Raw genomic sequence first — 22,043 nt, forward strand, 5'->3', positions numbered from 1 at the left:
GTATAGAGTTCACAATTTGAACCATTTAAATGTGGAAGCTCTTCCCTAAAACTCTTTAATATTTAAAAATACTATTTACTTTATTATTTTTATTTCAAATTATATTAATAACCTGTATAATTATATTAATATCCTAAACAATGAATTTATTCAAAATCACACATCAACCACTTCCCCAATTTTAGATTAATATTCATTTTATAACAAATCAGGAAGTGATAAAGACTGACTTTTCTGTGGAAAAATATCCAACATTTATAAGTCTCATAAAATTAAAGACATAAAAATATATACACATCTTCAAAATTATTTTCAAGCTATACATATTTAAAAAATGAAGTGTCATGTCTTGAACACACAATATGAGTTGTATTTTCATATGTAATATAAGGCAATATGTAGTGCAGAGGCATGTCTGATCGGTGACATAAAAATTAAATTACTTATCAAGAATATAAAACAACTTTTAAAATTGTCACAGCAATTTTTGTCTCAAATCTTCTTCATATATATTTTTGAAATGTCCATAAGAAAAAATGGAACTGAATTTATAGTATTTAACATTTTAAAATGTTTCTGCTAGGACACTTTTGGAGAACGGTAGCAGCCTTGGCTGTTCTTCAAGTCAATGCTGTTGGTAACTTTACTCACTGTTACTGCCCAGCAGCTTTAATGAGGATCCAGACAAATAACAGGTCGTTTTTTATCTACACCATCCTTTGCAACAGTTAAGAATGTTTTAATTTTATAAAGACCATTTATATAAGTCATATTACTGTTTAAAATAAAATTTTACAACTTGTATAATTATACAAGTTAAATGGATAAAGTTTTGGTAAAGCAGTTACTTATGTAGTGTAAACCCAATAATTAAGATGCTATTCCCTTCAGCGATGCTAACTCCAAGGGGAAAAAAAAATCACAAAAGCTGAATGTGGGCAAAGAACAGCGAACAACACAGGTCATTAATGGTAAACATAGATGATAAAAATAGAAAATTAGGTCCTGTAAGCATAGCAAAGAGAGGATTACCTGGAACCCCTTTTCAGCAGCAGGTGAAGAAGAGAAAAGATGACAACACAAATTTGAATGCAGAACACTAGCAAAATACTTCCTGTTATAAAATCGTTTCACAAGTCCAGTGCAGATAAACTATACCGCATATATTAAAGGCCTATTTTTATTTCATGCTGCATGTAAGAGAAGGCTTAAGTTACTCCATTAATAGCAGGAAATTAGAAGACAAGAAAAATAAATGAGAATTCATCAGTATGTTCTTTGTTATTAAAGCCCGCCATTCTTATTTTTATGCAATGTAATGTGAATTTCAAACAAAATATCTAAGCTTATCTTTGTTCTTCCAAAAGGCAGTATAATGGTAGCAACTAATTTAAAAGGTTGGTGGCACTGGGGCTACTACTAAGGAAATTGTCTAAGGAGCCTAAGCCTCCCATACTCTGACCCAACAAACCAAACAAACTGCCGTCAAGTCGATTCCGACTCACAGCGACCCCATAAAGCAGAGTGAGTGATTTCAGGACCACACTGGATTTTGGATCTTGAGAATAATTTAAGCAACCTTTTAAAAGTTTTCCTTAATAGCATAATGACTGAAACAGAATCAGACGGGATCACAGAAGTCACCTCATTAATCCTCCTCCCCCGATGTCTAGGAATCTCCTTTACAGGTCTAGAACATACCTTTATAGCACCTGTGACAAGAGGTTATCCAAACTCTGCACTAACACAGCTTGTAATAGGGAGGTTCCAGTAAAAACCAGCTGCCCTCAGTCATCTGCCTGAGGGCGACTCCATATTCGGTGTCAGAGTAGAACTGTGCTCTCCAGGGGTCTTCAAATGCTGGTTTTTGGGCACAGATCACCAGGACTTTCTTCCAAGGTGCCTCTGGGTGGATCCCAACTTCCAACCTTTTGGTCAGTAGCACGGGTATGTTAACCGTTTGCACCGCCCAGGGACTCCAATAGGGAGAGTACTTACACACAGGAGTCACTCACATCCAAAACAGCAATTATGTCTCCCCTTAGTTTTCTTGTTCTTAAACAATTGACAGAGCAATTTATCTTTATATGAAGTGGCTTCCCAACCTTTCTTCATGCTGTGCTTCCTTCTAGACCAGTATAAAATGTCAATGTCCCCTTTAAATTCAGAGGTCAGTTCTGAATAAATTACTCTAGATATTAGGCTAGATCTGCACTCTTCATTTCTGTTAAAACAGCCTAAGATTAAGTGGGCCTTTTTAGAAGTTATACCATACTCCGGACTCATGTTAAGCTCTTGAGCAACTAAAACCTCAAGATTTTCACATGCCTACCTAGAAAATGCAGGATAGATGTTAGTCCTCTTAAATTTAACACTGTTTCATTCTCATGTTCTCATCTACGGAGATGATTCTATTTTTTTCTGTAATTTAGATGAACTCTTTTTCTAAATTTTATTTGCAAACCTGATATGTATCTTTTCTATTTTTATCCAATCGTCAATGACAATTTCTTCAACAGTACCCTATTAGAGGCCTCACGGCAGATTATTGTGTCTGTACACCACAGCACTAAGCGAAAGAGCCACCTCCCTCTGCGCGGCACTAAAGGGCTAAGCTAAGGAAGTACAGATGGCCAGAGAACTACGTTACAGGTCCGGAGAAAACAATTCCAATGTCCCTTGTGCTGACTGTAAAGGAATCAAACGGTCAGGGCAAGTTGGTTGCTTTCGATGGTGGCTATTTGATTGCTGACTGCTGACAGGCAGCCGCGTCACCTGACAACCCCCCGCGTGGCTGAGCAAGGCTTCCGTAAAGAGGCAAAGCCGCTCTTCACATACGGCAAGAAGTGCTGGTGCCCTGGTCCTGAGACTTTCTACAGTATAGGAGTTTGTGAAAAATTGTTAACAAACCAGATTATTATAATGAAGACTCTCAAACAATAACATCTACATACTGTATCTAAAAACGCAACTCTTTTGTAGAGTTTGTCCTATTTCATTTTCTAATTCTTTCTGGACAAATACAGTTCAATGTTTTACAGGAAAAGAGACATCAATACCTTAAAAATAATATAAACGCCAAAACAGAACAAAGACTAAATTTTAGAATAAAATATTTTCTTTAATAAAACACTTACCTTACTACTCCCTGCCTTCAAAAGGAGCAAGGGGAAAAACGGAGAAATATATATGAAAACTGATGATAAATAAAAATGTTTAACAGTTTATTAAACAGAATAGAAGTGCTATGTCAACAAAATTTTAAGGAAATACAGAACTACCTAAATTTTATGTCAAATTGCTTTGTACGTTTTTAAAATAATGCCTCTGGAAGGAAATCCGAGTGACAATTAACTACTTTAAATATAGAAGACTTGCTTTAAAAACATTTATAGAAAAACATAAAACATCATTTATGAAAAAAAATCCACAAAAGTATCAACCAAATACAGTAATCAATTCTTATTAGAAACATCTTTCTGTTAAGTGGATAAAAATTGTTAAGTATTTGTTTTAACTGCTCATAAAGTGTTTTGTTTCACCTTTGATGGCAGTAATATATTTAAAATATGAAACAATTATTTACACAGACCACATTATCTCCTCACAAATACATTCAAAACTGGTAATAAGAAACACCTCTTAATTTTTATCTCCTTTGATTCTTTCATTTTATAAAAACAAAGCATCCTAAATATTGAAAGCCTCCACTTCCTAATCTTAATGCCTGACAATGAAGTACAGCAGCAATAATGACGACTGCTGTCTAGGAGTCACATTACTCACTTCTGCCTTGGCAGAAGTAGAATTGAAATTATAAAGTAAACGAAAATGAAAAATAATTCCAAAAATAATTTAGAAAAAGTTAGCTGTGAAAAATGCAAGGTAATAGCAAAGATTACAATTGTGGCACTGCCACCCATTCTTTGTGAGTAGTAAAAATAAATCCGTCTGTCAGAACTTGGGTCACTTTGACAATGAGGGAAGAAATTTAAATTTAAGTGTTTTACCATGAATGAGATTAAGATTAGGGCACAATTTCTAATAAATGAAATTTATCTGATAAACGGTATTTTTCTTTAAAAATTTGATATAACAAATGAAAGATTTATGGACTATCTGGAGCTCCTTCCTTCCCTACAGAACATTTTTCATTATATGTGAGATATAATTTTCTTTAAATAACATTAAGCACTCTACAGCAAATATTCCAATTAGGAACCTTTACATTTGCATAAAAAAAAAACAAAACCAAACCCGCTGCCGTCGAGTTGATTCCGACTCATAGGGACCCTACAGGACAGAGTAGAACTGCCCGATCGAGTTTCCAAGGAACGCTTGGTGGATTCGAACTGCTGACCATACTTATATGTATTTCTCTAATTAGTAAATGTAGTATCAATTACTTTGTAAATATTTAACTTTAGAAATAGCATTTCGGTTTTAATCAAGTATCTCTCAGGTCACTCCATGTTGTATACCAAGGGAGGAGTACCTTGGCGAAAGCCTGCTAAGTTCTTTACATACATTATTTCATTTAAATTTGGAAATACTCCATAAATTTGGGATTATGATGCTCATTTACCACAGAAGAAAATGTGGTTTAGAGGGAATGAGCAATTTTTTCAATGTCATCCAACTAATACGTTAACCCACTTGTCTGACTCCAAAAACCAAGCCATTTCCCTTGTACCAAACGTCTTCAACTTGAATCCTGCACAAGTATTTAGGGCATAGTATATGATCAGCCTTCTTAAAACATACCGCTTATTGAATACTCTGCCTCTTTATACCTGCTGACAACATGGATGGTCGCTTCTCTACCCTTTTCCTTAGGTGACTCACACTTGCTTTTATCTGAGGTATTCCATCAGCAAGGATCCCTAGTGGTGCAGCAGTTAAGAGCTTGGCTGGTAACCAAAAGGTCGGCAGTTCAAACCCACCAACCACTCCTTAGACACCCTACAGGGTAGTTCTACTCTGTCCCCTAGGGTCGCTATGAGTTGGAATTGACTCAACGGCAACAGGTACAATATGGTACCATCAGCAAACGGGGCACCTGGAAGGGGAGCTATGGTAGGATCACAACCTCGACATTATACCTAGAAGTTCCCTTGGACGTTTGGGGCCAGTTAGTTCCACAGAATCTCTAGTTCTCCCCTTTCCCAACACTAACTTATATTTTACCCTACTAAGGTCATCTTTCATCAGAACATTATACCTATAGATACAATGCTTTTTGTAACATCATTTCTATCTAGCTGAGCTCCAACAGTCTTCGGCACTACTCTCAGGCTGTTCCTTCACTTGGATTTATCACAAATCCTGTTCAACTGTGAATGAACTGCCTTTAATTTTTAACCTTTCCCTCAAATACTGTAATGTTTTATAACGAAGCTTTCCCTATCACGGCTTTCTACAGAGGAGGTCGTCACTGGTATTCCTACCTGCCACTCCCTCTTATTCCTCATTGCTGTTTCGGGATAATTTTTCCTTCATTGTTTCTTAAAACTTCTTTGCTTCTGAACACCATGCCATCCACTGATGCATGTGCCTCTTAATAGTTGTCCAACTTCCCTAATATTTTAAAAGCACCTAATGATTTTAAAAATCATCTCTTCTCATAAATTTGCTCCACACATATCCTTATTTTCCCCTTATTTTTTACTTGTTGATTCTAAACAAAGACCAATAATTCTCATTAAAGACAAATTATACTTCAACCCCCTCTTTTGAGAAAATTTTGGGATAACGGTTATCCTTGATTAAAGGTACATGGATACAAAGGCCTTTTCAAAATGTAATCATTCCTCTGTTCACGTGCTTCCTAAAAAGCACTTGGCATTGGGTTAAATTTTTATTAAATCTCCTCCAGCACCATCACTTACATATATAAACATTAGCCAGTAAGATCACCTTAATCACACAGATTTTATATCTAGTATTATTCCCTAAGACACTTGAAAAGACTGTATCATCATCAAAAAGTATTTAAAGACAAGCCATGTCTTCAAGGTGGTGTCAGGAACTGTTTGAAGCGATAGAATACAGCTGTTCCTCGGTTTTTTTTTTTGGCAAGAAATCCATTTAATTAAACAATAAATTCAAGTTTTAATACAAATATCTTTTTCTTCATCTAATGTTAAATTTGATAGTTACCTCTCATCTGCTGAGGGTTCCTTCTGTTGTAAATGAGGCTTGATTCCGAACATTGGGCGGACATTGGTCGATAAGGCTCTGACGGTGTAACTGACTTCACTCTCCCTGGTGACATCACTGTCGTAGCCTACCACGAAAATATGAAAGTTATTCTCTAAGTGACAACTGAGGAAGATCAATTATGATCTTATAAGCTGAATACAAGAACGATCAAGAACATAAAATAAGTTAAATAAATTACATTTTAGCCAAATTATGAAAAACATGCAGTATAAATTATGTAGAAGAATGATTAATGATTATTAAGTAATAATAGCAGATAAACAATAAAAAATGTTATGTGAATAAATCCACATACCCCTAAGGATGTATCTGAAAATGCTAACAGAGATCACCCCTGGGGTGATCCAAGATACTGTGATAATTTACTACAAAATGTACTTCCTAGCTTTTCTGTAATGATCTGATATTAATTGATATATTAGAAAAAAAATACAAATTCTTTTAAAATATGAAGTTCAATAGTATAAAATTTATTTTAACAGTACTTATTTAAAATGTGATTGTCTTACATTTGTAGATGAAGCACATCTAAGTCATTAACGTATGCCAGCCTGTTAATCTCAAGTCACAAAACCAATTTTGGTGTTAAACAGAATCAAAACACTAAAAGCACAATTATTCAAACTTTATCATACCTGTTTTAACTTCTGCAGTTTAAATCAGTTCTGCTAAATTGTTTCCTACACTTTCATTAAAATATTTAAAAATGACATACCCCCATCTTCTTCAGAATCTATATCAGATTCTTCACTATCACAAGGCCTTTTTTCTCGATAGCCCTCCATTTCATTTGTCCAAACCATTAAAGACATATCTGTGCCTCCAAGGGTAACCAACATGCTGTCATCATAAGTCCAGCGAACATTTGTGACGTGTGTACTATGGGCCACATACCTCTTAAAGTTTCCAAATTTTCCCTAAAGATGAAAAAAAATTCAATCATAATCTTTCTGAGAAATTTTATTTGAAAATGTTAAATTATTTATTTCTTTTATTTCATTTTTAATATATGTTTAGAAATGAATCATTAGAACTTGTAAACACACTCTCACGCATTTTCTCATAAATACTGAAACTCAGTAGAACAAAAAATAATTCCTAAATCTGATGAGGACAGGATGAAACTACTAGTTTCATCCAGTGCTAGTGCCATGGGCACAACTCTTTTGGAAAGCAAATTGGTGCTCTGCATTAAAAGCATAAAAATGTTCTTACCTTTGACTCACCAACCCCCCCTTTAGGGACCTATGCTAAGAAAATGTTAAGTGTGAAAAAAATATTTACCATAGCATTTACTTATTGCAATAAGAAGTTTAAAACACGTTCAACGTTCAATAGAGTAATAGTTACAGTATATATCTATGGTATAAAAAAGAAAAAAACCAAACCCAGTGCCGTCGAGTCGATTCCGACTCGTAACGACCCTATAGGACAGAGTAGAACTGCCCCGTAGACTTTCCAAGGAGCGCCTGGTGGATTTGAACTGCCGGCCCTTGAGTTAGCAGTTGTAGCACTTAACCACTATGCCACCAGGGTTTAGTGTGTATCTATTAAAAATAATTAAGCTGGCATATCATTATAGGAAATAGACACAATGAGAACATAAGGATATAAATGCCTATATACGGCATGGCTATATTCATGAAAAATTATCAATCATTTATATTTATACCATCAATATCATTTATATTATCAATCATCTTTGACTTTAATTCATTATAAGCATTACACAGAGGAATATATATCAAGAAAACTCCAAGTTATAGATACTGGCAACTTTTATATTTAGAAAACTAGCATGACCAAGTTACATAAGTAAATTTCAGACCAATGTATCACAAGTAGGGCTTAGGTGGACATCTTTTCAAGGGGGTTAGAATTAAAAAAAAAAAAAAAACCCACCGTGATAACAGGTCACTGCATTTTCTGGGAATGAAGACTCTAAACTCAGGGAAACTGTTATCAAAGCACTGTATGAAGGTAGTTTCCCAAAGATCTTGAGATTCTTGCTACAGTGAGGTAAAGGAGGAATCTGTAGACCAATATCTTAGAATGCATTACTAAGGCACATACAACTCTCTGGAATGCTGGAGGTGAATTACTGACCAAAAAAATGTTTGGAACGCATTCTTATCCACTAAGTTTCTACCACGTAAGTGTATTTAAAACAGGGCTCAGTGAAATATTTTCTTGGGTGCCTGAGTTTTCTATTAGAACTTTTAAATCTGTGCTTTCATTTCAATGCTGATCTAAAAATATGTGAGCAGCAATTTTGGACTATCATGCACTGAATACTATGATTCCAGTGCCCTGTTTCAGACTCAGGCTTAAGATCGTGTTGGTGTCAGATTATAATATAGAACTTGATTTATTTATTTAATTTTCATTGAGCTTTAAGTGAAAGTTTACAAATCAAGTCAGTCTCTCACACAAAAACTTATATACACCTTGCTACACACTCACAATTACTCTTCTAATAAGACAGCTCGCTCCCTCCCTCCACTCTTTTTGTGTCCATATCATCAGCTTCTAACCCCCTCTGCCTTCTCATCTCCCCTCTAGGCAGGAGATTCCAACATAGTCTCAAGTGCCCACCTGATCCAAGAAGCTCACTCCTCACCAGCATCCCTCTCCCATCCACTGTCCCGTCCAATCCTGGTGTGAAGAGTTGGATTTGGGAATGGTTCATGTCCTGGGCCAACAGAAGGCCTGGGGGCCATGACTACTGGGGTCCTTCTAGTCTCAGTCAGACCGTTAAGTCTGGTCTTTTTATGAGAATTTGGGGTCTGCATCCCACTGCTCTCCTGCTCCCTCAGGGGCTCTCTGTTATATTCCCAGTCAGGACAGTCATTGGTTGTAGCTGGGCAGCATTTAGTTCTTCTGGTCTCAATCTTATGCAGTCTCTGGTTTATGTGGCCCTTTCTGTCTTTTGGGCTTGTAATTAGCTTGTGTCCTTGGTGTTCTTCATTCCCCTTCGATCCACGTGGATTGAGACCAACTGATGCATCTTAGATGGCCGCTTGCTAGCATTTAAGACCCCAGATGCCACTCTCCAAAGTGGGATGCAGAATGTTTTCTTAATAGGTTTTATCATGCCAATTGACTTAGATGTCCCCTGAAACCATGGTCTCTAAACCCTTGCCGCTGCTACGCTGGCCTTTGAAGCATTCAGTTTATTCAGGAAACTTCTTTGCTTTTGGTTTAGTCCAATTGTGCTGACCTCGCCTGTATTGTGTGTTGTCTTTCCTGTCACCTAAAGTAAGAACTTGATTTACGACATTAATAAGAAATAAACACATCTGGACTCCAAACATAAATTTTATTTTTGTGCTAAGCAAAAAATGACCTCCTGGCCTACAGACAAGCGTTTTGTAGTAATGTGAATAGAGAAAAGTGAAGAGAATTAATCGAGTCATCACACAGCACACAATAGCATAGGCATGTAGCACTATAAGGAACCTGTACATTTTGGTTCAAGCAAAATAACAGCATTCATCATGTTAAATTAACGTTTAATTTTAAAGGTGTTGTAGGTTTTTTGTATTTAACTGGTTAAAGCATTTATATCTACTGTTGTTAGGTGCTGTAGAGCCAATTCTGACTGATAGTGAGCCTAGGTACAACAGAGTGAAACCCTGCCCAGTCCTGTGCCATCCTCGGAATTGTTGCTATGCTTCAGCCCGTTGCTGAAGCCATGTGTCAATCCATCTCTTTGAGGCTCTTTCTCTCCTCTCTTTGGGGGACCCTCTACTTTACCAAGCATGATGTCTTCTCCAGGGATTGGTCCCTCCTGATAACAGGTCCAAAGTACATGGGAGAAGTCTCACTACCCTTGCCTCTAAGGGTTCTGGCTGTACTTCTTCCAAGTCAAATTTGTTCATTCTGCTGACAGTCCACGGTATATTCAATATTCATTGCCAAACCATAATTCAAAGGCATCAATTCTTCTTTGGTCTTCCTTATTCATTGTCCTGCTTTTGCATGCATATGAGGCAACTGAAAATACCATGGCTTGGGTCAGGCCCACCTTAGTCCTCAAAGTGACATCTTTGCCTTTTAACACTTTAAAGAGGTCTTTTGCAGCGGATTTGCCTAATGTAATATACTGTTTGATTTCCTGACTGCTGCTTCCGTGGGCATTGATTGTGGATCCAAGTAAAGTAAAATCAACGACAACATCAATATTTTCTGTTTATCATGATGTTTTTATTGGTCCAGTTGTGAGGGTTTTTGTTTCCTTTATGTTGAAGTGTAATCCATACTGACGGCTGTTAATGGTATGCATTTCATGAAAAGAATACTAAGATTACTTAAGCCGATATAGGGAATAAAAGGAATGCTTCCTTTAAAAGGATATTTAAATTACTCAAGACTGAGTAACACTGTACAATACACAACTTAAGGCACAGGATCATAAACTTAATAGTTCTTCTAGATAAAAGCTATTAATAGGATGCCAAGGATAACAAACATAATTCTGGGCATTTCATATCACAAGAATGAAATGCTATGAGATGGCATCACCTTAACTATGTTTATAATAATCATTATTAAGAAAGTTAAAGAAAAACACATACTTTAGTGGGAAATCTAAATAACTTTACAAATCCCAGATCATCCCCGGTAGCAAGGATCATTCTGTCACTGGTGAGACAAGAGGCAGTCACATCCGTGACTTCTCCAATTACTGGCCAAATGCCCTCACAGCATAAACCAAGCACACCTGTCCATGATGCCCAGCCAATTTTTTCTACCTAAAGAGAAAAAAAAAAATGCTGTCAGTATATATATAAACCTAAAAAATTAACAATGATTATATTTATTAGAGTCAAAAAAAGAACATGAACAATACATAATTTCTCTTTCTAACTCAAATCTAGGAAGTTAGTGGTCTTTGTTTAGTAGCTTCCAGAGTCTACTAGTTCTTGCAGGAAAATTTGAACCTAAGGTTATTTGAGATGCACTAATTATGTACCCACTGTATGTGCTAGATGCTGGGCACACAGTGATTGAAGAAGTTAAGACTTTTCCTGCCCTTCACATAATCAAGGAACATCTTCTGACGCTTATGTTTAAATTCCCACGGATGCATTATTGGCATAAGCATATTTTCCAACCAACCATTACCAGAAATTAATGACTTCCACTTACAGTCCCTTTCCCTTATTAAGCCACTTGCATGTTAAATTTGTTGAGCCTTTATTCTCAGGCCATGTAAAAAAAACTGCAAATATTGTTAGGCATAAACCTACACACATTTTTCTTGGTTGTGTGTGGTGTGTGTGTACGGGTGTTTTTGTAGTTTTTTAGATCAGGAATTTGCCAGCAAGTGCCTTAGACAGATTCAGCAGACATGAAGTATTCCAGTCTTAGAGGGCATGTCTTCTATTTGCTGTTGCATGCTTCTTGTTCTCTGAGAAAGGGAATTGAGCATACCTAGACATGTCAGTGATTTATTCCTGATCCATCTATGTATTCTGATCCAATAAAATAAACACACTCAATGAATATCTATAATTGGAGAACAGACTTTCCATGCAACTAAAGGAAGAAAGGTAGGCATCAATTTTCAACTATTCTTACTCATATAAACAACACCACGAGCACCACTATCTTCTTACCTCCACGCTGGGAATGATTTGTTTTTTCCCTCTGGGAGCTTCGAAGAATAATTGTTCTTTAGCACCAGTGTTGACTTGTAAAAGCTTTCCTTAAAAAAAAAAATTAAAAAAAAAAAAAATATATATACATCTAGTATCCTGCTTAAATTTTATGGGGAAAAATAAGCTTAAATATAAAAACCCATTTTCTTCAGCAGTCAACATATATTAAGAGCATTTCATTTTCTTAATCTCCATATAACTAAGTAATCAAATTAATAAACGGTTTAATTTTTGTGCATGTATATACATAAACGGAGCCCTGGCGACATGGGGGTGAAGAAGAACTAGGCTGCTAACCAAAAGGTCAGCAGTTTGAATCCACCAGCCACTCCTTGGAAACTCTATGGGGCCGTTCTACCCTGTCCTATAGGGTAGCTATGAGTCAGAGTCGGTTTGATGGCAACGGGTTTGGTTTTTGGTTTTGGCTTACATATATAAATACCATTTCTATTATACATTTGCAAAAAAAGAAAACCCTTAGAAACAAATGTTGAAGCGTTTTTTAAAAAAGTAAATGTAAATAATTTTTCTAACTACATTGGGAAAAAAATTTAATTTGCAACTCTAGGGTTAGTTAGATGAATAAGTAAAACAAAATCTTTTAAAGGGGAACATTTAAATATTTAACATTTATTCAAGCTTATTAAAGCTGACGCTTCGTGTCTAAATTCCCACTGATGCCTTACTGGTACAATCATATGCCACATACCATACATTCTGCTAAAAACAGACCTGCCCACATTACATTCTGTATTTTGTGCAATCATGACCGTATTTAGGGAATGTGTTTCATACCAACAATGGGAAAATGATTTTAAAATCCTCATTAATATTTCTCACTTTCCAGATTCAAAGTTACTACTTACATCAAATTTATCTGACAAAAACCACGACATCGCCATCACTAAAAATTATTTTTGCATAATATTTACATTATTTTACAAATTAAAGAGTTTATCGCAGTAATGTCATCATTTGGTGTGCTATCATTTGAATAACATTAGGTGAAATATTGAAAACTCTAAGCTCTACAGTGTTCATCCTTTAGATGTAAAGTAGTGGAAAATCATTTTGAGAATTATGTTTGTTTTTAACAATCTTTTTGAATCACTTGTTTCTCTAAAATATCACATGAAGCTTTACCAAATATTAAGTTATTTAAATTCTTACCTCTAGTATCCCAATCAATGTGGGTTATATAACTGGTAGCGCCTTTGCATATTCCTACTCGCTTACTGCTCACTACGTTGTATATATCTATAAAGCTGTCCTGGGATGCTACAGCTAGATACTTGCCAGACCCTGTAATAGAAACATATCTGCTTGACATTTTCTACCTTTGGAAATATTTTTACACTCTGTAACTGGGGTTACTTTGGTCTTAATATTTTTTCAAGAACTCTTAGGTGTTTCAAAAATTCTAACAAGACAGACGTGTCAAGTGACGAATATTAAAGTGTATTTTTCAAATATATTGTAATCAACAATTTTTTTTTTCTGGGGAAGTAGATCAGTGGAGAGCAAATGTTAAGAAATTATATGAAATGCAATTTTGATACACTCTGCACTTACCCAAAACAAAAAACCTCTGAACTTAGAAAAAATAGAACTAAACCAACAGAAGTAAATTTTACCTTAACATTAGTAATCTGTACATTACAGTCAGTTTTGTAGCAGATGATGAATATATGGAAATTGAGGGAATAAAATTAGTGCAAGTTCAAAAGCATATAAAGAAGACAGCCATCCAATCCTTTCGTTTCACAAATGAGGAACCTGTAGCTCAGAGAAGTGCCTTGACCTGAGACACATGGAAAATTTAGTGGCAGAACTGGCACTCAGCCAGATGATTTGCCATCCATCCAATCCAGGGCTCTTGACTCTCACCACACTGCCTTGTCCAGTCCAAAAAAAAAAAAAGGAAAATTCTAACAAAAAATATCAGTTAATATCAATGACACAGTGAGAGATTTACTGATTGCCAGATTCAAGTTAATAATCAAATAAGACTGAAATGGAATCTTACCAGGTGAAAATCGAATATCTGAAATAATATCTTTTCTGTGATGAAAAGACACAAGATCCTCTAGAGTATCTGCATTTGCCATTAAGAAACTTCCATCATTGAGGCCTACTGCCAAAGCTTTACCATCAGGGGAAAAACAGCAACACCTTCCACCTAAAAGAGAGAGTACTTATCAGGCAATTTTCTTTTATTAAAAAAAAATATATATATATACATATATATATTTTTATATATATATATATGTATATGTGCTTAAAGAACCTTTAATTTCAAGGGGATGCCAATACTTATTATGGCTTCAAATCAACACTAAAAAGGAGTCAAAAGACACAACAAAATTTTCTATTGAAATGAATGGTATGGAATTATAAGCAAGAATTGATACAAACCATTTCCTCTTTTGAATGCAACAAAACGCATACTAATATTTATACCTTAAAAGAAATTAAACTGATAAAGAATGTGAAATTTTAACTAAAATAAAAAGTCGAGGCGGGGCCAAGATGGCGGACTAGGTGGACGCTACCAGGGATCCCTCTTGCAACAAAGACTCGGAAAAACAAGTGAATCGATCACATACATAACAATCTACAAACCCTGAACAACAAACACAGATTTAGAGATTGAGAACGAACAAATACGGAGAGGCAGCGATTGTTTTCAGAGCTTGGAGCCAGCGTATCAGTCAGGTGACCTTCGGCGCCCGACTTGGGGCAAAGCCCAGGGCAGCAAGCAGACGGCATAAACAAGGGGCCCAGCCCTGGCCCCCGAACTCATTCCGGGAGGGGACCCAGCTGTTTCACGCGGGTGGCGTGGCGGCGTAGCCAGTGGGAAAAGTCCCCGGGAGGCAGTGACTGGTATTGGAGTGGGGAGAGAAGCGTCCCAGCCGGGGACCCGTCCCGTCGGGATTTTGGCGGACTGCGGGCACGGCATAAGTGCAGGGAGCAGCTCCATCCCCCTGAACTGACGCCGGGGGGGGGGGCCGCCGGTTCGCGTGGGCGGCGTGGCGGCACAGCCGGTGGGAGAAGTCCCTGGGAGGCAGTGACTGGTCTTGGAGCGGGGAGAGCAGCGTCCCAGCCGGGGAGCAGTCCCGCCGGGATTTTGGCGGGGCGCAAGCGCGGGGAGCAGCTCCACCCCCCTGAACTGACCCCGGGGGGGGCCCATCCGGTTCGCGTGGTCAGCATGGCAACGCAGCCAGTGGGAGAAGGTCCCGGGAGACAGTGACGGGTCTTGGAGCGGGGAGAGTGGCGTCCCAGCCGGGACGCGCGGTCGCGGTGCAGGCGTGGGGAGCTGCTCCGCTCGCCTGAGCTGACCCAGGGGGGGGAGGCCAGCCGGTTCGCGGAGGCGGCGTGGCGACGCGGTAGGCGGGACGGGGAGTCCCCGGGAGGCAGCGACTGATTTTGGAGTCGGGAGTGCACCAGCCCAGGCTGGCAGCAGAGGATCTGACCGTAACTCCAGTGGGCCAGACCCCCCGGGGGCAATCTCCACACAGACAGCACACATAGCCGACGCGCCCCGCGGAAATCTCAGATATAATAGTCATTCCAAGCAAGACAAGCAACTCTGGCTATATTCTGAGGTGCTACTCTCCTATCTCTCTGATCCCACCCCCACCCTCCCCAGGTGGCTTCATTAACATCCGAATAGCCTGAGCCAGAGGGAGAACTCTGATAGGGATCTGACTGCATTTTTTTTTTTAGCGGATTTTCTGGAAAAACTAGTTTCCCAGTGATGGCTCGGAGACAACAATCCATATCAAACCACTTAAAGAAGCAGACCATGACAGCTTCTCCAACCCCCCAAACAAAAGAATCAAAATCTTTCCCAAATGAAGATACAATCCTGGAATTATCAGATACAGAATATAAAAAACTAATTTACAGAATGCTTCAAGACATCACAAATGAAATAAGGCAAACTGCAGAAAAAGCCAAGGAACACACTGATAAAACTGTTGAAGAACTCAAAAAGATTATTCAAGAACATAGTGGAAAAATTAATAAGTTGCAAGAATCCATAGAGAGACAGCATGTAGAAATCCAAAAGATTAACAATAAAATTACAGAATTAGACAACGCAATAGGAAGTCAGAGGAGCAGACTCGAGCAATTAGAATGCAGACTGGGACATCTGGAGGACCAGGGAACCAACACCAACATAGCTGAAAAAAAATCAGATAAAAGAATTAAAAAAAATGAAGAAACCCTAAGAATCATGTGGGACTCTATCAAGAAGGATAACTTGTGGGTGATTGGAGTCCCAGAACAGGGAGGGGGGACAGAAAACACAGAGAAAATAGTTGAAGAACTCCTGACACAAAACTTCCCTGACATCATGAAAGACGAAAGGATATCTATCCAAGATGCTCATCGAACCCCATTTAAGATTGATCCAAAAAGAAAAACACCAAGACATATTATCATCAAACTCGCCAAAACCAAAGATAAACAGAAAATTTTAAAAGCAGCCAGGGAGAAAAGAAAGGTTTCCTTCAAGGGAGAATCAATAAGAATAAGTTCAGACTACTCAGCAGAAACCATGCAGGCAAGAAGGGAATGGGACGACATATACAGGGCACTGAAGGAGAAAAGCTGCCAGCCAAGGACCATATATCCAGCAAAACTCTCTCTGAAATATGAAGGCGAAATTAAGATATTTACAGATAAACACAAGTTTAGAGAATTTGCAAAAACCAAACCAAAGCTACAAGAAATACTAAAGGATATTGTTTGGTCAGAAAATCAATAATATCAGATACCAGCACAATACAAGGTCACAAAACAGAATGTCCTGATATCAACTCAAATAGGGAAATCACAAAAACAAACAAATTAAGATTAATTAAAAAAAAATAACAATACACATAACAGGGAATCATGGAAGTCAATAGGTAAAAGATCACAATAATCAAAAAAAAAAGAGGGACTAAATACAGGAGGCACTGAACTGCCAGATGGAGAGTGATACAAGGCGATATAGAATGATACAAGTTAGGTTTTTACTTAGAAAAATAGGGGTAAATAATAAGGTAACCACAAAAAGGTATAACAACTCCATAACTCAAGAAAAACGTAACGACTCAACTAACATAAAGTCAAATACTATGAAAATGAGGATCTCACAATTTACTAAGAAAAACGTCTCAGCACAAAAAAGTATGTGGAAAAATGAAATTGCCAACAACACACATGAAAAGGCATCAAAATGACAACACTAAAAACTTATTTATCTATAATTACGCTGAATGTAAATGAACTAAATGCACCAATAAAGAGACAGAGAGTCACGGACTGGATAAAGAAACACGATCCATCTATATGCTGCCTACAAGAGACACACCTTAGACTTAGAGACACAAACAAACTAAAACTCAAAGCATGGAAAAAAATATTTCAAGCAAACAATAAGCAAAAAAGAAGAGGAGTAGCAATATTAATTTCTGACAAAATAGACTTTAGACTTAAATCCACCACAAAGGATAAAGAAGGACACTATATAATGATAAAAGGGACAATTGATCAGGAAGACATAACCATATTAAATATTTATGTACCCAATGACAGGGCTGCAAGATACATAAATCAAATTTTAACAGAACTGAAAAGTGAGATAGACACCTCCACAATTATAGTAGGAGACTTCAACATACCACTATCGGAGAAGGACAGGACATCCAGTAAGAAGCTCAATAGAGACACAGAAGACCTACTTACAACAATCAACCAACTTGACCTCGTTGACTTATACAGAACTCTCCACCCAACTGCTGCAAAGTATACTTTTTTTTTCTAGCGCACATGGAGCATTCTCTAGAATAGACCACATATTAGGTCATAAAACAAACCTTTGCAGAATCCAAAACATCAAAATATTACAAAGCATCTTCTCAGACCACAAGGCAATAAAACTAGAAATCAATAACAGAAAAACTAGGGAAAAGAAATCAAATACTTGGAAAATGAACAATACCCTCCTGAAAAAAGACTGGGTTATACAAGACATCAAGGAGGGAATAAGGAAATTCATAGAATGCAGCGAGAATGAAAATACTTGCTATCAAAACCTCTGGGACACAGCAAAAGCAGTGCTCAGACGCCAATTTATATCGATAAATGCACACATACAAAAAGAAGAAAGAGCCAAAAGCAGAGAACTGTCCCTACAACTTGAACAAATAGAAAGTGAGCAACAAAAGAACCCATCAGGCACCAGAAGAAAACAAATAATAAAAATTAGAGCTGAACTAAGTGAATTAGAGAACAGAAAAACAATTGAAAGAATTAACAAAGCCAAAAGCTGCTTCTTTGAAAAAATTAACAAAATTGATAAACCATTGGCCAGACTGACTAAAGAAATACAGGAAAGGAAACAAATAACCCGAATAAGAAACGAGAAGGACCACATCACAACAGAACCAAATGAAATTAAAAGAATCATTTCAGATTACTACGAAAAATTATACTCTAACAAATTTGAAAACCTAGAAGAAATGGATGAATTCCTGGAAAAACACTACCTACCTAAACTAACACATTCAGAAGTAGAACAACTAAATAGACCCATAACAAAGAAAGAGATTGAAACGGTAATCAAAAAACTTCCAACAAAAAAAAGCCCCGGCCCGGACGGCTTCACTGCAGAGTTCTACCAAACTTTCAGAGAAGAGTTAACACCACTACTACTGAAGGTATTTCAAAGCATAGAAAGGGACGGAATACTACCCAACTCATTCTATGAAGCCACCATCTCCCTGATACCAAAACCAGGTAGAGACATTCCAAAAAAAGAAAATTACAGACCTATATCCCTCATGAACATAGATGCAAAAATCCTCAACAAAATTCTAGCCAATAGAATCCAACAACACATCAAAAAAATAATTCACCATGATCAAGTGGGATTTATACCAGGTATGCAAGGCTGGTGTAATATCAGAAAAACCATTAATGTAATCCATCACATAAATAAAACAAAAGATAGAAACCACATGATCTTATCAATTGACACAGAAAAGGCATTTGACAAAGTCCAACACCCATTTATGATAAAAACTCTTACCAAAATAGGAATTGAAGGAAAATTTCTCAACATAATAAAGGGCATCTATGCAAAGCCAACAGCCAATATCACTCTAAATGGAAAGAACCTGAAAGCATTTCCCTTGAGAACGGGAACCACACAAGGATGCCCTTTATCACCGCTCTTATTCAACATCGTACTTGAAGTCCTAGCCAGGGCAATTAGGCTAGACAAAGAAATAAAGGGTATCCGGATTGGAAAGGAGGAAGTAAAGTTATCACTATTTGCCGATGACATGATCTTATACACAGAAAACCCTAAGAAATCCTCCAGAAATCTACTGAAACTAATAGAAGAGTTTGGCAGAGTCTCAGGTTATAAAATAAACATACAAAAATCACTTGGATTCCTCTACATCAACAAAAAGAACATCGAAGAGGAAATAACCAAATCAATACCATTCACAGTAGCCCCCAAGAAGATAAAATACTTAGGAATAAATCTTACCAGGGATGTAAAAGACCTATACAAAGAAAACTATAAAACTCTGCTACAAGAAATTCAAAAGGACGTACTTAAGTGGAAAAACATACCCTGCTCATGGATAGGAACACTTAACATAGTAAAAATGTCTATTCTACCAAAAGCCATCTATACATATAATGCACTTCCGATCCAAATTCCAATGTCATATTTTAAGGGGATAGAGAAACAAATCACCAATTTCATATGGAAGGGAAAGAAGCCCCGGATAAGTAAAGCATTACTGAAAAAGAAGAAGAAAGTGGGAGGCCTCACTCTACCTGATTTCAGAAGCTATTATACAGCCACAGTAGTCAAAACAGCCTGGTACTGGTACAACAACAGGCACATAGACCAATGGAACAGAACTGAGAACCCAGATATAAATCCATCCACGTATGAGCAGCTGATATTTGACAAAGGAGCAGTGTCAGTCAATTGGGGAAAAGATAGTCTTTTTAACAAACGGTGCTGGCATAACTGGATATCCATTTGCAAAAGAATGAAACAGGACCCATACCTCACACCATGCACAAAAACTAACTCCAAGTGGATCAAAGACCTAAACATAAAGACTAAAACGATAAAGATCATGGAAGAAAAAATAGGGACAATCCTAGGAGCCCTAATACAAGGCATAAACAGAATACAAAACATTACCAAAAATGATGAAGAGAAACCAGATAACTGGGAGCTCCTAAAAATCAAACATCTATGCTCATCTAAAGACTTCACCAAAAGAGTAAAAAGACCACCTACAGACTGGGAAAGAATTTTCAGCTATGACATCTCAGACCAGTGCCTGATCTCTAAAATCTACATGATTCTGTCAAAACTCAACCACAAAAAGACAAACAACCCAATCAAGAAGTGGGCAAAGGATATGAACACACATTTCTCTAAAGAAGATATTCAGGCAGCCAACAGATACATGAGAAAATGCTCTCGATCATTAGCCATTAGAGAAATGCAAATTAAAACTATGATGAGATTCCATCTCACACCAACAAGGCTGGCATTAATCCAAAAAACACAAAATAATAAATGTTGGAGAGGCTGCAGAGAGACTGGAACTCTTATACACTGCTGGTGGGAATGTAAAATGGTACAACCACTTTGGAAATCTATCTGGCGTTATCTTAAACAGTTAGAAATAGAACTACCATACAACCCAGAAATCCCACTCCTCGGAATATACCCTAGAGATACGAGAGCCTTCACACAAACAGATATATGCACACCCATGTTTATTGCAGCTCTGTTTACAATAGCAAAAAGCTGGAAGCAACCAAGGTGTCCATCAACGGATGAATGGGTAAATAAATTGTGGTATATTCACACAATGGAATACTACGCATCGATAAAGAACAGTGACAAAATCTGTGAAACATTTCATAACATGGAGGAACCTGGAAGGCATTATGCTGAGCGAAATTAGTCAGAGGCAAAAGGACAAATATTGTATAAGACCACTATTATAAGATCTTGAGAAACAGTAAAAACTGAGAAGAACACATACTTTTGTGGTTACGAAGGGGGGAGGGAGGGAGGGAGGGAGAGGGTTTTTTATTGATTAATCAGTAGATAAGAACTGCTTTGGGTGAAGGGAAAGACAACACTCAATACATGGAAGGTCAGCTCAATTGGACTGGACCAAAAGCAAAGAAGTTTCCGGGATAAAATGAATGCTTCAGAGGTCAGCGGAGCAGGGGTGGGGGTCTGGGGAACATGGTTTGAGGGGACTTCTATGTCATTTGGCAAAATAATTCTATTATGAAAACATTCTGCATCCCACTTTGAAATGTGGCGTCTGGGGTCTTAAAGGCTAACAAGCGGCCATTTAAGATGCATCAATTGGTCTCAACCCACCTGGAACAAAGGAAAATGAAGAACACCAAGGTCACACGACAACTAAGAGCCCAAGAGACAGAAAGGGCCACATGAACCAGAGACCTACATCATCCTGAGACCAGAAGAACTAGTTTATGCCTGGCCACAATCGATGACTGCCGTGACAGGGAGCACAACAGAGAACTCCTGAGGGAACAGGAGATCAGTGGGATGCAGACCCCAAATTCTCATAAAAAGACCATACTTAATGGTCTGACTGAGACTAGAGGAATCCCGGCGGGGCCCCAGACCTCCTATTGGCACAGGACAGGAACCATCCCCGAAGACAACTCATCAGACATGAAAGGGACTGGTCAGTGGGTGGGAGAGAGACGCTGATGAAGAGTGAGCTAATTGTACCAGGTGGACACTTGAAAGTGTGTTGGCAGCTCTTGTCTGGAGGGGGGATGGGAGGATAGAGAGAGAGGGAAGCTGGCAAAATTGTCACGAAAGGAGAGACTGAAAGGGCTGACTCAATAGGGGAAGAGCAGGTGGGAGTACGGAGTAAGATGTATGTAAACTTATATGTGACAGACTGATTGGATTTGTAAACGTTCACTTGAAGCTTAATAAAAGTTAATAAAAAAAAATCAATGATACATGTAGAAGTTTTTTGGGGGGGGTGGGAGGTACCTTTGTAGTTTCTATCCAATGAATTCAAAATTTAAGAAATGATAATCATCTGTATAAAAATGTTTTTT

At 37.6% G+C, this 22,043-nt stretch overlaps 1 protein-coding gene across 1 annotated transcript in view; it reads right to left on the reverse strand.

Annotated features, from left to right (window-relative positions):
* EML5 (EMAP like 5) overlaps positions 1-22,043 on the reverse strand; it is a gene marked incomplete at its 5' end in the record, with an annotated part of 145,236 nt that overhangs the window by 29,143 nt on the left and 94,050 nt on the right. Inside the window, 8 exons of the mRNA XM_064291859.1 lie at positions 1,033-1,041; positions 3,138-3,152; positions 6,160-6,286; positions 6,938-7,139; positions 10,800-10,976; positions 11,844-11,932; positions 13,056-13,187; positions 13,912-14,064. Coding sequence (XP_064147929.1) covers positions 1,033-1,041; positions 3,138-3,152; positions 6,160-6,286; positions 6,938-7,139; positions 10,800-10,976; positions 11,844-11,932; positions 13,056-13,187; positions 13,912-14,064 — 904 coding nt within the window. The remainder of the gene's footprint in view (positions 1-1,032; positions 1,042-3,137; positions 3,153-6,159; positions 6,287-6,937; positions 7,140-10,799; positions 10,977-11,843; positions 11,933-13,055; positions 13,188-13,911; positions 14,065-22,043) is intronic.

Source organism: Loxodonta africana, chromosome 10 (assembly GCF_030014295.1).
Source record: "Loxodonta africana isolate mLoxAfr1 chromosome 10, mLoxAfr1.hap2, whole genome shotgun sequence".
Lineage (NCBI taxonomy): Eukaryota > Metazoa > Chordata > Mammalia > Proboscidea > Elephantidae > Loxodonta > Loxodonta africana.